Source organism: Helobdella robusta (assembly GCF_000326865.2).
Source record: "Helobdella robusta unplaced genomic scaffold HELROscaffold_18, whole genome shotgun sequence".
Classification (NCBI taxonomy): Eukaryota; Metazoa; Annelida; class Clitellata; order Rhynchobdellida; family Glossiphoniidae; genus Helobdella; species Helobdella robusta.
The window spans coordinates 1,430,651-1,449,023 of NW_008703981.1; the positions used below are offsets into that span (position 1 = coordinate 1,430,651).

The 18,373-nt window shown below is 32.6% G+C and overlaps 3 protein-coding genes across 3 annotated transcripts; all 3 read right to left on the reverse strand.

Moving 5' to 3' along the window:
• Positions 1–648: 648 nt before the first annotated feature.
• On the reverse strand, positions 649–5,438 carry HELRODRAFT_140436 (hypothetical protein; the record flags this gene model as incomplete). Its single annotated transcript, XM_009016346.1, has 5 exons — positions 649–794; positions 1,826–1,970; positions 2,697–2,768; positions 3,228–3,335; positions 5,343–5,438. Coding segments are annotated over 5 exons (567 nt in total), but the record flags the coding sequence as incomplete, so codon positions are not given.
• An 8,038-nt stretch (positions 5,439–13,476) lies between these two features.
• Positions 13,477–14,546, reverse strand: HELRODRAFT_170530 (hypothetical protein; the record flags this gene model as incomplete). Its single annotated transcript, XM_009016347.1, has 3 exons — positions 13,477–13,497; positions 13,843–14,120; positions 14,270–14,546. 3 exons carry the CDS (start codon positions 14,544–14,546, stop codon positions 13,477–13,479), a joined length of 576 nt encoding a protein of 191 aa, XP_009014595.1.
• A 1,528-nt stretch (positions 14,547–16,074) lies between these two features.
• On the reverse strand, positions 16,075–17,613 carry HELRODRAFT_170531 (hypothetical protein; the record flags this gene model as incomplete). Its single annotated transcript, XM_009016348.1, has 5 exons — positions 16,075–16,217; positions 16,490–16,723; positions 16,848–17,027; positions 17,270–17,330; positions 17,575–17,613. 5 exons carry the CDS (start codon positions 17,611–17,613, stop codon positions 16,075–16,077), a joined length of 657 nt encoding a protein of 218 aa, XP_009014596.1.
• Between the last annotated feature and the right edge of the window lie 760 nt (positions 17,614–18,373).

The following is an 18,373-nucleotide window of genomic DNA, read 5'->3' on the forward strand; positions in this document are numbered from 1 at the left end:
CACTTTTTAATGAAATTTATCTGTTTTTAATTTTATTTTTATTTATCTAGCTATTATTATAATTATTATTATTATTGTTATTATTATTATTATTGTTGTTGTTTTTATTATTGTTTTTGTTGTTTTTATTATTATTATTATTACATTTATTTTTATGAAGGCGTTGTGTGCTGTGTGATTCTCGTTTTTGTTTTTTCTACATTGATTATTATAAAAATAAATGTTGGATGAATGAATGAATGAATGAATGAATAAATGAATGAATGAATGAATGAATGAATGAATAAATGAATGAACGAACGAACGAACGAACGAACGAACGAACGAACGAACGAACGAACGAACAAACGAATGAATGATAAAAAATGAATAAATAAAATAAGTAGCAATATTATAGTACTTATGCCCAATAGAAACTTTTACGAAATGGCGATTTCATATACGGTCAACCATACACAACCAGTCAATCAATCTATGGCAAATCACAATCAAACAATCAGCCACACAGCCTCAACCGACCAGCCAACTAAACAAACAACCAACAAACCAGCCAACCAATCAACTAACCAGACAAACAACCAACCAACACACCAGCCAACCAACCAACCAACCAGCCAACCAGCCAAGCAGCCAAGCGACCAACCAACCGATGGTCTTGTAGAGTGATTGACAGATGATAGCCAGTAGTGTAATTGTTGTGAGATCTCCGAGACTAGCTGCGATTGGTGTGGCAACGTTGTCTGGGTTGATGTGGAACCGCCGAGAAAATAGCACCACACCAACCATCAAAGAACCTACGTTATCACGATGACGATGTCGTGATTATAATTAATATAATTATTTTTATATTATTATTATTATATTATTATTGTATTATTATTATTACGTTATTATTATTTTTACAATAAAATGTTATTCAATCAGTAACTGCTACCAGCTCAGCGTTAGCGACTTTAAATTACAAAAAATTTCCAGCACTCGCTCTTGTAACTTCAGACCGCGGAAAAAGTATAGGCAATAAATAATTGAAATATTATATTACTCCCTCTCTCTCTTTCTCTTTCTTTCTCTCTCTCTCTCTCTTTCTTTCTCTCTCTCTATCTCTATGTATCTCTTTTTATCTCTTTTCTCTCTTACTCTCTCTCTCCTTCAATTCTTCCAACTCCTCTCATATATATGTATATACATTTACCTCGTTCTCTCTATACCTCTCTCTCTCTTTCTCTCTCTTTCTCTTTCACATTTTTATGATTTTTCTCTGCAAGTCTCTTTTTTTCTTTCTTTCTCTCATTTTTTTCTCCCTCTCTCTTTCTCTCTCTCTCTCTTTCTCTCTCTCTCTCTCTCTCTCTCTCTCTCTTCCTCTCTTCTCGTATTTATTTTATTTCATCGTGTTATCTTTCGTACTATTTTTCAATATAAAAATCGTTTGACAGGGCGTAATGTCATAGGCAACAAATGCAAAAAGTTGTAAGCAACGAATAGTAACAAACAACAACAACACGGCATATAACATCCGTTACAACACACACACACCACACATACATACACATACACACACACACACAAACCACACACATACACCACACACACACACACACACACACACACACACACACATCACACACAAAGCCATAGATAATATAAAACCATAAAAACAATAAAAAAAAATATAAATATTTAAAAAGTTCGGTCTCAATACACAATAACAACAAAAACCACACTAACACCATTACACAACACAAATGCAACGAACGACCACCACACACCATAACACGCCACAAAAACAACACACCGCAACACACTAACACACACACAGGCCACACACCTAGTATGAGAGTAGCGAGAACTGCAGTTAGAACGCTGCCAGCGCACATGAGAAAACCATGCATAACGTGTAACTTTCCTGACGGAATCCAGCCGAGAAGGATGGCAAAGATGGAAGCTAATAAACCCACCACTATCGCTTGTACCTGTGTGTGTGTGTGTGTATATGTGTGTGTGTGTTTGTGTATGTGTGTGTGTGTTGTGTGTGTGTTTGTGTGTGTGTGTGTGTGTGTGTTGTGTGTGTGTGTTTGTGTGTTGGTGTTTGTTTGTGTGTGTGTGTGTTTGTGTCTTCAAAGCACTCCCTCAAAATTGGCTGGTAGGTTTTTAACTTCTTCATATAAGAAGAAGTTAAAAACGCTTGAATGGTTTTGTTAATTTTTTTTCAAATATTTAAAATAAAAAATAAAATAAATTAAATAATTATATTCCGAATTCAAAATATAAAAATTCTCATAGATACCAGGCCAGACTTACTTAATCGTCATAACATATAACAAAACGCTTACAAAAACAACACACATACACACAGACAAACACATACACTGACACACACACACACAATTAGGATAACTACTCTGATGAATTTTTGACACTGACACACACACACATTCACTAAAAAATTAGGATAACTACTCTGATGAATTTTTGCTATATAGACCGACAGACATGTCTCTAGACGAACGAAATGGACAAATATAATAAATATTTTACAGATGAAACTCTAACTTCACGCCAAAATTGAAATTATGATACCGTTAAAAAACCACAAACTATATATATATATATATATATAAATATACATATGTAATATAAATGAAATAATAAATAAAATAATAATGTAAATAATAAAAAATAAAATAATAAAATGATACCTGTGTTAGAGCCAAGTTTCCGTATATCATTCTCCATTGCTCCTTCTTACAGTCCATATTGCCGAGGTTGGCCTTAAAAATTTTTTATGAATTATATTTATTAATTATTATAATTATATACAATTGTTATAATTTAATTGGTCTAAAGAATGAATAAATGAATGAATGAATGACTGAATGAATGAATGGATGAACAGGTGGATTGATGAATGGATGAATGGTGGATTGATAAATGAATGAATGGCTCAGTTACATATATACACACACACACTCACACCAACATACACAAAGTCAGATATACAACAGACATATACATCAAAACAAGACAATCTTTTATTCAGCAAAATATCAAAATAATAATAATATACATCCAGACAAACATACACCCAGACACAGACAAACATACACTCAGACACAGACAAACATACACACGTACACAAACAGACATACAGGCAAACAACATATACATCCAGATAAACACACACACACACACACACATACACAGACAGACAGACAGACATAAAAACAGACTTGCGTAGATAGTCTAGACGCCAGAGTCATTTCTAGATTACCTTTCAACCCCAACAGGGCAGGTACCAGTATGAAGACCTCCGTAATGTTCTTGAAGACATCCCAATCCTTAAAAATGCGTCGTGTGGTGTGTATAAAAAAGAGTGTGGCGTGTGTATAAAAAGAAGGTGTGTGTGTGTGTGTTTGTGTGTGTGTATGAGAAAGAGAGAGAGAAAAAGAGAGAGAGAGAGAGAGAAAATATATATGTTGTGTGTAAATAGATACGGTATAAAACGAGGTATAGACAGTTAGATGGAGTTGTAAGATGGAGTGTTTAGTAATGTGTTAACTTCCGTGATGTCTATTAGAAAAGTTATGTGATTGAATGAGTGTGTGTGTGTGTGTTTGTGTGTGTGTGTTTGTGTGCGTGTGTGCAAACGACAGAACAAAATAAAATAATGAAAGAAGATGATTGTAACTATCTATCTGGTCTGGTTAATAATTTAGTGAAGAAAAGCCCATACGAATATTTATTTATCAATATCGAGATTCGTCTTAGCATTGTAACTTTAATCTTTAGCCACACGGTCTGTTCATCATCCTATTTTTGTTATCATTATTGTCATCATAAGATAATAATAAAAATAATAATAACAAAATAATAATAACTAATAACCATCCATATCACCATTGTCCTCATCATCTTTTTATGTCGCCATCATCATCAACATCGTCGTCATCATAACAAAAATGGTGAAATAACTTTTAGGCTTTTGCAAATTATCGATAAATTTGCTAAGGTAATGCAAACGATTTTATTGGATGTTTTAATCAGCCGACTGGTAATAAGCGAAATCGTGTTTTCTTTTGTTTTCGTTGTTGTTGTTATTTGTTGTTGTTGTTGTTTGTTTGTTGTTGTTGCTGCTGCTGCTGCTGTTGTTGTTATAACACCCGATACGGTTATTTGGTTGCTTCTTCTTCATTATTGTTAGTTAGTTGCAGAGTTGTTTCAACATCAAACAGCAAAATTTGTGTGTAATTCACTAAGATATCATATAAATTTTCCCAAATTGACAAATAATTGAAGAAAATATTATAGTAAATATATCAATATTGTCGGCTGGAAAATAAAATAACATTCAACTCAACTGAAAATAATAAAAACAATAAAAACATAAAATAATAATAATAAGTAGTCTAATAAGGATAATAAATAATAAACGAACCACTTTGAGTGCACGAACGATCAAATTTTAAAAGAAAAATTTTTTTTTCATTAACATAATACTGAGAATTACAATAAGGATAATGGCCAAAAAGTGTTGATTAAAACTGTAACAGTGATGGACAAATTTGTACTGACAATAGCTTAAATTGTTTTAATGTTTCAAAACCCAATTGGTACGATCATTTTATAGTTAGGTTTAATGTAAAGCATGTACACCTAAAAATAAGTATAACCAGATAAAACATGAATTTGACTAAACTCGTGTGTGTGTGTGTGTGTGTGTGTGTGTGTGGTGTGTGTGTGTACATGTGTGTGTAAGTGTGTCTCACGTTAATACTTTAATTATTTTTTAAATTATTTCATTGAAAAATGGGCGCAATGGCTTGTTCATTATTTAATGAACACGAATAGAGCCATTGAATTCTAAAGTACGAGGAAAACTAATTAAGAAGTTAATTAGATATCGTGATCGTGATTCATTCAAATTACGCAATATAGAAACCAAAAACGAAAAGAGAGAGATAGAGAGAGAGATAGAGAGAGAGAGAGAGAGAGAGAGAGAGAGAGAGAGAGAGAGAGAGAGAGAGAAGGGTGATCAAAATTGTGAAAAGCGAATGAAAAAAAAAACTTTTAAAGTGTTATCGTCATCAAGCATAACTTCATCAAAACTCAAAATATGTGACTCAACCATAGAAGCTAATCGTCTTCATTGTATTTAAAATATATTTATATTATCATTTCAGGCAGTTAAAATACTAAATATTTATAAAAATAATCAATGCATGAAAAGTTTACACTTGTTGATAACAAACAATGAAATAAACAAGCAAACAAGCAAATGGCAAACAAACAAACCCCTGAACGTCCTGAGAAAACATGAAAGTGAATTTAAACAATTCAACAATCACCTTGACTAAATCGAGAACAATCCCAGCAAAGACGCATCCGAAGCCAGCCAGGTAGAAGGGCAGGACGATCTCTCCAATGAACCTGAGAGCAGATTCGTTGGAGGAATCATCAAGAAGTGGTAGTGTGTCACCGGGTGCAGGCGAGGGACAGAAATCCCTTGAGCTACCGGATATGCTTAATTTATCCTTGTTGTCATCTTGGCCAGGAATGCTAAGATTGTTGTTGTTGTTTGGGAGCGGTGTTTGATTGGTTAGGAGGACTAGAGATTGGTTCGTTGATGCTGACCCTCCTGTCGTATCGGTAGTAGATGTTTTCCTGCTGGTGTTGTTGTTAAGAATGGTGCCATCAAGAACCTCCGAATCTGTCGCAGTGATCGATTTCATTTTTGGAGTTGTTGAACCGTCACTGCCGTCTTTGTTGTCAGCGGATTTTTCAGATCCAGGATCATAATACGGATTCACGATGCCCGGGTGGGATTTCATTGGTTTATTTTGCTGCTCTGCAGGCCGATCCAGTTTTTTGCCTGGTTGGTTCACAACTTTACCCTGTGTATTTGTATTGGCGTCTTCCATTGTTCCGTAGTTTTTCTGGTCGCTGAGGTTTTTATCCATTTAAAGAAGGTTGAAGACGAAACAAGCATATGGACGCAAGGGATTTAAGCTTCACTTTTATAACTTTATTGCACGATGTTTGTAGAAATAATAACAGGACAGAGTCACTTCATGAACACCACACATCAGCATTTGGAATCGTGAAAACTTCCATTATATTATTAAGTAAATAATCTCCCAATAAGACAAACATCTTCGAAACTCGTCAATTTTTTATTCCTAACATTTTTAAAAACCTAAATTTAAAATTATAGATAAAGCAAACATACGCAATGAACAACAATTCATTCCGAACATCTTCCAAGCCATACAGATGCAAGATGAGCAGGAGGCAGAGGAGAGTAAATATTCATCTCACGTTCCACATTTATTCTACTTGTTGTACAGTGCTGTGTCCAAGCAAACATGCCATATATATTCATAAGTCTGTACGATACCTATATATGTATATATATATATATATATATATATATATGTATATATATATATATATATATACAAACATACATACATACAAATATACATACATATAGCTCAGTGAAGCGCATACTGCAAACATAAGGTAATTGGATTTTTAATATAGCTTAATATATACGATGAAATCACACGATCTTCAATATGCATGAATGTGCGGTTTATGTATAACAATATGCTATATTCTGTTTTATGTATGTATTTGTGTGTATGTGTGCATGTATGTATGTATTCATGTATCTATGTATGTTTAAGTATATATTTATATTAAATGCTATACGATATATTATTGTAAATCTTATATTAAATTTCATAGAAAATGTATATATATATACGCATACAAAAGGTATGTGAGTACGGATATATAATGGTATATATGGATACCGTATGTGTGTTTATGCGTGAATGTGCGTGTATGTGTGTGCGTGTGTATGACTGTGTGTGTGTATGCGTGTGCGTGTATGTAGTTTTAATAGGTGGGTACAAATGCATGACGGTGCAGCGGTTTATGCCAGCAATAAACATTCATTACAAACATGCATTCTTTTTACATCTTCCTAATCACGCACAAATATATATGTATATATATATGTGTGTGTGTGTTTGTGTGTATAAATAAAAACAGAAAAAAACAGAAAAAACAGAGACAGAGAGAGAAAGAGAGAGAGAGAGAGAGAGAGAGAGAGAGATAGAAAGATGGAAAAAAATGATATCTATATGCATTGTATATATACATGTGTGTTTGTGTGTGTGTGTGTTTGTACATACAAGTATGCACATCTTTGCGGATAAATTTATTTTTTAACCTGCCATAACAACAAATTTGAATCTTCTTGCGAAAGGCAGATATGAGAAATATTACAACCATTGAATGTGTCATTTACCAGAAAGAATCTTCATATATCAATAAATAAAAAACTTACATACGTACACATCCACACACGTACACACAGAGACACACAGACACGTACACGCACACACACATATACACACACAAACATACATATAAAGCTCCCGTAAACAAAAGTATAAAATCAATTAAAAAAAGAAGAAAATCTAATAATGAGAAACTTTCTAGTGAAGGAATAAAATGCAAATCATTATTATTGACGATAACGTCAGAGGTAGTAGTTAAAGTGATGGGATGAAACTTTATTATTTGATTACGAGGTGAGCATGGGAACAGGGATCGCGGGAATCCCGTGGGAATTAGTGAAACCTAATTTTTGGGATTGGAAATTTTAGGAAATAAGGAATTGCTGTTTGGGAATCGAGAATGATGGACGGAATGGAAAAAACGACATATACACGCAACAATTTAGAAAAATTAAATTTGCGACAAGCATGCAACGAATATGCAACATACCAGATTTGACTGACGACAACTAATCATGATGTGATGGTGTTTGATGTAGATTTTTTTTTTACAAGCACTAGTTTGTTTGTTCGTTCGTTCGTTCTTTCTATCGTTCATTTGTTTGCTTATTCATTTTTCATTCGTTCATCTATTCATTAGGTTGGTTATCCATTTGTTCATTCATTCATCCATCGATTTGTTTATTATCTTATCCACTCATTCGTTCATTCCTCCATCTATTAATTCATCCCTCCACTTATTTATTAATTCATTCATCCATTCATTCATTCGTTTCAATTTAATCCATCCATCATTCATTCTTTTATTAAACTTGTTCATTATTAATTCATCTCATCTAACGACTGACGCAAACACGTTTCATCGACTAAACCATTCACATGTTGTTTCCCCATTGCAAGATGTAACGTGTTTGCAACGTTCGACTTCTCAACCTATTATTATTATTATTATTATTATCCATGATTTTATTTAAATTTTATTTTAATTTAATTTAATTTTAATCATGACTATTTCTCTATTAATTAACTAATTATTGACTTTACGCATTTGATGAAAAATAAAAGATCTGTTCCCATTATTATCATCATCTTTATTATTATTATTATTATCATTATTATCATTATTATTGACTCCTCAACAAAATTAACTCGTGTAGGCAATTATTTGAGTCTTCTGACCGGTCAATTATCGATCATTTCACCGGGTTATTTTTACAAAATTTTACTTTATATTATTTAGATTATATCTATCAACGTTAACAAATTCATATTACTACTACTAAAGCTACTGCAACTGTTACTACTGCTATTGCTGGTATTATTATTATTATTATTATTGTTGTTTTGTATATTGCTTTTATTGAAGATGTTTATTTATTTCAGATTAACAAGCGTTGAATGCATATTCTTGATCCCTAATCCACGTTTGACAGATTTGCACATTGTTGGTGTGTTTTTTTTTGGGGGGGGGGGGGAATAATTATCGCTATCCTCACCACTCACATCACCATTTCTTCATCATAGCTGCTATGTCATTTCCATCATCATCATTATCACCACCGTCACCATCAACTTTGTAGCCCTCGCCATCATCGTCGTCATCACCACGATCCATTTTCAAGGCATCATGCTATGTATCATTATCATGCTATGTATCATTATCATGCTATGTATCATTATCATGCTATGTATCATTATCATGCTATGTATCATTATCATGCTATGTATCATTATCATGCTATGTATCATTATCTTCGCCCTCATCCTTGATAAGTGCGTCGTCATCATTATCATATCACCATCGTAATCGAAGTCGTCGTCTTCATCATCGTCACCCTTGACTTTTGTATTATATTCCCTCAAATTGCATCTTTAAATCTATTTTTCATCATTTTTTTTCATTCATTTTCACTTTCTTCATTTTCAATTACGAAACCATCCAATCAGATCGCGATGACAATTAAATTGAAAAATTTACATAAAATAATATTAAGCTGTTTAAATCTTATATCACGATTACACACACACACGCACGCATGCACGCATACACACACGCACGCACACGTCTAAAAAATTAATTGAAATATTTCAGGTATCAAGTTTTGAAGTATTTTCTGTATAACATCTGCCGTACTTCCCTTAGATTAGCTGTTTATGGAAAGAAATAATACATACATAGTTCAGATACATACATACACACATACTTACGCATACATACATACATACATGCATGCATGCATACATACAAACATACATACATACACGCACACTCACATTGTGCAAAAATTGTTTTATCAAATTTATAATATTTAGCCAAACACACACACATACACACACATACACATATCTCTTTCTCTGCGGATATATATATATATATATATATATATGTGTGTGTGTGTGTGTGTGTGTGTGTGCATGTATGTGTTTTATTCAATATATACAAAACAGCTATTAGTTTTTATATTTATTTGAGCAATTTCTTTTATATGGCAAACATTTACTTAGCCGCGAGCAACGGTATATTATTGTGTATGGATGTGCATTTTGTTTGGCCTGTGTGCGTGTGTGTGTCAGTGGGTGGGCAAATATAAGTGTGGGCATTTGTTTGAGATTTAATGATTACAATTAGGATGACGTCAGGTTAATATTTTGTGATACATACATTTGTATTACTGTGTATATGCGTGTATATATGCAGTAATTTAAAAATCTTCGGAATTTCTAGCGTTGGGTAGTTTTTTATTACATTTCTCAATATATCTAACCAAATTTTTTATTTGTTGCTCTTCATTTAGTTGTAGCTTGTTTGTTGAAAACTCCTTTGTCTGGTGCTATTTGTCTCATGTTTGTTGCAAATTTGTTGCGTGTCTGTTCTGATAATTTACCTATTCAGGTAAAAAACAATTCAATTTAGTTCAGGTGTTCAAACCATCAAGAGTAGCTGTGCAGCTGCAGTAGCAGTAGTAGAAAGAACACGCAGACCAACCGGTATTGATCGTAAATAACAAAAACACTTAAGGTTGACAAAATCGAAGTAATTTTCAACTGCATAGATATACGCAAGCATGCATTCCTTCAACTTTTAACGAAGCGATATCTGCGCACTGACATCTTCAACGTCGTCGTCGTCGTCATCATCGTAACATATTTCCTTCAGTTTCTCAAATAATTGTCGTCACAAATATTATTTTAGGAAAGCAAACGTCATCAACATAAGAAAACATAAGCACAAAAGCCAACAAACAATTTCTTCACTGCACTCCACGGCACTCCACTCCATACAAGCATGCAGAGTGCAGGTGCAGGGCATCTTGAGTCAAGAGTGTCCCATAAAACGATGTACAACAATGATGTGCTGCATACGCTTGCTTTTCTTCACACGTTATTATTAAAAATATATAAACTATCCTTGGTGGCTAGCCAACAAGCTAATGAGGAAAACCCAAATTGAATATATGGGGATGAACAAGAAGAGTCTGTGTACAATGATAAAAATAGCCAAACAGACGCAAAAACATGCATACAAACAAAGAAACACACACACACAAACACACACACATACATACATGCATACAACAACAAAAAACAAGTTCATTACAAATAAAAGGTGAAGAAGCAAAAAAAACCTCATAAAAAAAGAACCAACCCAACCAATAGGTAGCACACCTGTCCTGAAGTTCTTACATAAAGACACACGCCAACTCCTACAAAGGATACACGCACACAAGCAAACACTCGCAAAAAACACACATGCAAACAAAATTAGTAACACAGGCACACATACAAACATTCAAACAATCAAGCAAGCAGAAAAACAAACTGGAACGCAAAATATAGAACACAAAGGCACACGCACACACTCGTACAAAAAATAAACCCCAAAAACGCATTACCTATTCATACGCGTCTGCACCACAATCACGTGCTCACTGCAACCTGAAGCGTACAAATCAGCATGTACACACGCACGTACACACACACACGCACGTACACACACACACACACACACACAAACAACAGCAACTATTGATTGTCTCACCTACAACCACCTATCGCTTAGGTGTTGACGCGCCACACAAGCCATGCATATGTATTTGTACATATGTGGATATATACGTTTGTATTCATACGTATTAGTACAATTCACATACATACGCGTGTGTACGTGTGTATTATATTCAATTGTAGGCATACCTACACACATACTTACATACATACATACATACATACATACATACATACATACATACATACATACATACATACATACATACATACATACATACATACATACATACATGCATGCATGCATGCATGCATGCATGCATGTATGTATGTACAAGTTCTGCCGAGGAACCATAGGTACTAACTTGCAGTTTCAGTTGGGTTTTAAGGAGTTTGTGGTAGCTATTGTGGTAGCTGTTGTGGCTGCTTTTGTTTTTAATTCAATGATAATAGCAAAAACGAAACAGCAAAAAGTTAATTCAGCAGCAGCAGTAGTAGCAGCAGCAGCAATAATAGTAGCAGCAGCACCAATAATAGTAGCAGCGGCAATAGTGGTAGTAGAGGCAGTAGTAGTAGCAGCAGCAATAGTAGTAGCAGCAGCAATAGTAGTAGCAGCAGCAATAGTAGTAGTAGCAGCAGTAGCAGAGGTAGTAGCAGCAGCAATAGTAGTAGTGGAAGCAGTAGTAGCAGTAGTAGTAGTAGTAGCAGCAGCAGCAGCAGTTGTAACGAGTTCTAATCATAAAAAATCAAATCTGACTTGACAGAAGATGAACAAACACGCCATGCCTAATACGCAATACGCCGTGCTGTACTGACTGTACAGACGTAAAAATAAGTGTACGTTTGCGCGTAAGGTGCCCGTACTAACTGTACAAACAAATGATTGTACGTTTATCAGTACTGTAATGTACATGCATTTTACATGTATAATTCAAAATCCTATATACTTTAATAGCATTTGCATAGTACAAAATACAAAGTGTTAATACTATACGTATTAACAAGGTATCTAGGTGTGATATATACGTTAGGAAGGCACCTTAGTTGGTGTGCAAAAACTGATGGAATAGAGAGAAAAAAAAATCTCCAAGAAGGATGTAGAGTTAAGTAGTTGTGTGTGTGAGTGCGTGTGTTTGTTTGTATTCTACTCAAAGATGTTTTTTTATGATGGTAGGGAAAAACAAAATCTGATGGATAAATGGAATGAATTGATCTATAGGCTGGTAGGCGACGAACATATATTATCGTACTGGCTGAATGAATGAATGAATGAATGAACGAACGAACGAACGAGCAAACAAACAAATAAACAAACGAATATATGAATTAACAAATGAATAAATGTAAAATTATTATACTTAACCTACGTTCGCTCGTTTTATTGTTCATCCGTATATTCGATGGTACATTCATTCATCGTTTAATTAGTTTGGTCATTCGTTTGTATGCTTGTTCGTTTATTCATTCATTTATTTATTTTTATATTAATTAATTAATTCATTCATTCATTCATTCAAACAAATTTTGGCGTGTAACGACATGACAAACACACAAACAATAAAAATTTACTTATTTATTTGTATTGAATGGCTGCATGAACAGCACATAGTGCAGTATTTTGTGTGTTGTGTGTGTTGTGTGTGTGTGTGGTTGCACAATTTCTTCAAGCATACAAAACATTATTTCAATTTCAGAAAGCATTTTATCGACGATATATAACATAGGTTATGTAATATGGCAAACGAAATGAAGTAATGACGATGGAATGAACAAACGATCGAACAAACGAATTTATGAATGAATGAATAAACCAACGAACGAATGAATGAACGACAAATGAACGAATGAATGGGTGGACATTTATATTAGGCTAATGCACAATCACAAAAATGACTACTCCTTCCAATGTATTATATATTTAATGATGACATTCTGGCAATTTTGAAAATGATTTCAACAATAACAGAAACAGCACATACAATTCTACATATGCTAACTTGATTACTCTAACCACAGTTTATTATCAGAGAGAGAGAGGGGATAGAAAGAGAGAGAGAGGAGAGAGAGAGAAAGATGGAAAAAAATTGACATTCATTTAAAAGAGTCGTTATTCAACACCACCTAGCCCAGGCTTTGAAAGAAAAAAGCAATTTAACAGAACATTAAATTAATTGACAGATGTCACTTCCTGGTTGAAAATTTTTTTTCCAAACTAATGGAAGAAAAATAGAAAGTAATTTTATCATCATTGTCTATTGGTTCGTCTGTCTCTGTCTGTCTTTCTGTCTGTCTGTTTCATTATACTATTGATATTTTTGAATTTAAATTCTTTAAATCCAAAAAAAAAAAATTTAATTTTTTGCGCTGAATTGAAAAATTCAATTAATGATGTATCTTAATTGATTGATAGACAGCTAACATGAACAAAAGTGTTTAAAAAATTCATTCATTCAGTCATTCATCCATTCATTTATCCATCCATCCGTGCTTTCATTCACCAATTCATTTACTCATTCACTCACATAGAACTGACCTGTACTTTATTGAGGACATAACCAGCCATCACCATCCCAAACCCACCAATGATATAAGGGAAGAACACTTCGACTGCAGTTTTTAAAGAATTTTCCGTCGGTTCATCAAACTTTTTTATTATGGTACCAACTGATACCTCGTTCTCTTTTTTGTCTGGGATTTTGTCATCACCATCTTTGTCCAGAAGTGGAGAGGACATTGATTTGTTGTTGTATAACTCATCATCGCCATCCTCATCTTCATCATCTTCATCTCCCAGACCACCATTAACATAGGCTGGGTTGATGTTGTTGATGTTTTAAATCAGTTTTTTTTAGATAATATCACAACAAATTATAAAACATAACGAATCATAAATGTAAAATTTTTATTTAAAAGTGAACTTCTACAGTTTAAAAATAGATCAAGTAACAAAATATACTTACTAAGACTTTTAATTACATCCTTCTGCAGTCCAACAAGTCGATCACTGGCTGGCAGATCAACATAAAATGTACTTCCGCCATTTTTCTTTACATTTGAATCAGTGGGATTAAGTAAGATGATGAGAGAATCTTTCAAATTTTCACCATTATTACCAGCATTAATAATGTTATCGTCAACACAAATGTTAATGCCATTGGTCAATTTTACATCATTTTCATCTGATTCTGAGAGCTCTACTCTGTTGATTAGACGTTGTTTGTCGTCACATTGTTCCATTTCTCGAGTGAACGATTTATTTTTTTATATTTTAATTAATTAAATTTTCAATGCAGTATTTTGTTTGATCTTTGACTGTTTGTTTGTTAAACTGACCAATATAATATTATAATTTTTCTAATTTTTCTATTTTTCTAAATTTTTAAAATTCAAATGCGCGAAATACGCAACTTAATGATTTTAATGATTAATTAATTTAAAATTAATTTTATTAATTCATTCCATTCAATCAATCAATTCAAAGAACACAACTACAATGATGACAATTTCGTCCGCCACAAACTAATTTCAGAAAATAAAAAGTAAAAATCATAAGCTGAATTTTAAAAAATGAAAATTTTCAAAAATTAATTTTAGTAAAAATGAAGTGAATACAGATTTTTGATGTTGAAATGTTTGAAAATTTAATGTTGACATGTGTACATGTTAAAAGTAAACTCGATAATTATATAAAATTTAAAGATCTCTAAAAGTGATGGACAAAATTAAACTTATTTCTCCGTTATATATTGTTCATTTTTATCAATGTTAGACTCAAGTACTTGAAAAAATTATAATTATTATAATTTTTAATTGATTAATTTTACAAATTACCAAAAAATTAAACATTGCCACTGCTTTTAACTCCTATGATATCATAAGAAAGTTTATGAGCCTTAATATTGTATATATTAAAAATTAAATCATTTTCAACGACAAACAGGATCAAACGCAATACAATTCAAAACATTAAATCAAAAACAAACCACCATTTTAAATTTCTCAATTATTTCAAAACAACAAGCCCTATACAATGAAAAAACCAGTTCATAGTGATGACGAACGAGATGGTGAACGAGATGGTGAACGAGATGGTGAACAGATTGAACGGATGTAACGTCAATTATACAACACCATGAGATGACGACGACGACGATGATGATGACAATGATGACAGGAAAACAATTTATAAAAAAAAGCTAAAAAAAATCAAGGTTGCATAACAAGGTACAAACAATCTAATAACGAACGAACTGGACAGTAAGTGAACTTCGTCGCTAATTTTAAAGGTTTAAAAAAGAAAAATAAATAAAAAATAACTTATGCAGAGTACTTGTAAATATATAATTTATCAGCCTACGTGAAGGTAAATTAACTTTTAAAAAATTAATAAGAGACTGAAAATTTATTTTACAATTTATTTTGAGATAACTTTTTAGAATGAGAAGACCAGGTAGACTTAGCCAACAAATTAAACGTAATAAGAGACCCACCAAAGTCTGAATTTGAACTTAAGGTCTACGTAGTTAAAAATATTTTTAAATAAAAGTACTTAACTACCGAATGAATGAATGAAAAAAATCATTAAATCACAATTCTAGCTAAATTTAGGTTAACATTATATAATAAGAACCATGAAAAAGTTATTTAAAAAATTAGGAAATAAGCATTAGAATGAAAAAAAAAATCTTATGTACAAAAGGGAAACAAAAAAAGGTAACAAAGAAAGAAAAAAATGATTTTTTTAAATAATTCCCAAAGCTGCAGATTAACTCTTGAGTGCCTGTAGTCTGGCTTGCATTTTTATCACCTCGTCATCTTCTTCATCGACCTCCTCCGCAGTTTGTTTAACTTTATTTTTATTGGATGGAAGGGGGTCTTTGACAATGTCAGGAGCGTTACCAATTTGTCCTGAGGTGAAAATGATTAATAAAATTAACTAAAGATGTCGCTTATTTTAAATTGCAACAATCGTTAAAAACACAAAAATGAAATGTATAACATCATAATTCTATCTACAAATCAACGCAGATTGCATGCATTAACCAGGGATTTTTTTGCATTCAAACCCATTCACAGCAGCAGCAGTACCAGGCGCATTATCCATTACACCATGCAGCGACCCATATCCCTAAAACACTAAAAACATCAGAACATATGATATAATACAAAATCTAAAGCACCTGCAGTTATCTCCCAGAGCACCTTATCGACTTCCTTCTCCACTTCCTCCTCCATCTCCTCCGTATCATCAGCCTCCATGACGTCATCAATCATCTCCTCAATGATCCCGGCTTTCATCATCTCCTTCGACATGTCCCTCATGGTCCCAGCAATGTCCTGAACTTTGATCAGCTGCTGCATGCTTTTCATCACCTCAACACTTTTCTGTATGGCTCCCGATAATCGGAGAGTGGCTGTGCACGTATGTGTATGATGTTTACATAGAGTTTGTAATCTTTATTTTGATGTGAAAATACTCATTGAAAGTTTCATCAAAAGTTTCAAATAAAAATAAGAGTTGAAAAAAGTAAAGCCAACACAATTGTTGGTTCATATGCATTTCTACTGATTTGATGTTGGCTTTGGCACAGTGTATTCTAGAGATTGCCTTGTTGGATTGAACGATTTCCTTTGCCAGCACCTTACATGAATCCTTCTCTCCCTTCTTGGCCGACATCTTCAAGGCTCTTTTCACTTTTTCCTGCTCTCTCTGGATCCCTTGTTTCATCAAACGGAATTAACATTTCATTTCAAATTGGATGTCTTTATATGGAATTAACATTTTATTTCAAATTGAATGTCTTTAATTTTAATATTAATTCAATTTAATTAAAACAACATAATAAAAAAAATAATAATTTTAATTTAATTAACTTAAATCTTACAACAAGAAAGTCAAACTAAAAAATAGTTTAAAACTTCTCTACTAACTAAATCCTAACTAACTCTAACTAACAAACCTAAAATCTGCCTATCAAGAAGACGACTTTCTTTTCTTAGGGAAGCCTGCCACTCTCTAACCTAAGAATTAAATTGAAATTCATGGTTAAAATTTAAAATTATTAAGAAGTATGTACTGGGAACAAGACATTTTTTATTTCATTTTTTGCTATGTACCCACGCTATGACGTGATTGAATAATAAATGAATGTAAAAAAACTCTTATTCTAAAAAATTTTAAATTTATTATTTTTAATACAAAACCCCTACCCCAGGAATAAATTTAATTATTAAATCAAGATTAAAAGTTAAACAAAATTCTGACCAATTCTTTCGGATCCTTCTGCTTACCAAACAATCCCATGGTTTTCTTCATCAGAAAAAAGTAAAATAAAAATTAAATATAAAGTTTAGGCAGATTTTACGAAAGTTTTTACATAACTTGTAAAAATCCCAAGTGTTGTTTTCGTTTAAATTCACATTTAAATAGAAGGGTGCGACTAATAGGTCAAACATTATTGTACAAACTACGTGACTTGCTTAGATTGTTGGCTTATTTGCTTACATACGAAATTGCATGGGTTTTAACGAGCATGCAATATGAAATATTTACTTAACTTAATAAGTCTAAAACAAGATAATAATTCTATTCAATTCTATTAATAGAAGTCCCTAACCTACCTATGTAACTAAATTACTTTATGCCCTAGCCTACCTATATAATAAATTAATTTTTAATCTCACCTACCTATGTTTCATTAACTTAACTCAAGACTCATGAAGAAAGAGAAAAAGGAGTAAAACAGAACATAAAATACTACTACACAAACAAACATGATGTATGTATGTATGAGCAGCCGCTAAAGAACCCACCTAAAATTAAAAAATACAACATACATACAAACCACAGACAAACATGCAAAGTCTATATAGGCCTATATAACTCTATATAATAAAATAGAAAAATTAATTTAAAAAATAAAATAAGTGAGATCAGATTTCCATGCTGTCTCATCTCCTATTTATACTTGTTTCAACCATACATTCTCATCATTTCAATCATTCCCATCAGTAAAAAACTCATTTAATGTATGTACACAATTATAGTCTTAATAACAATTTTA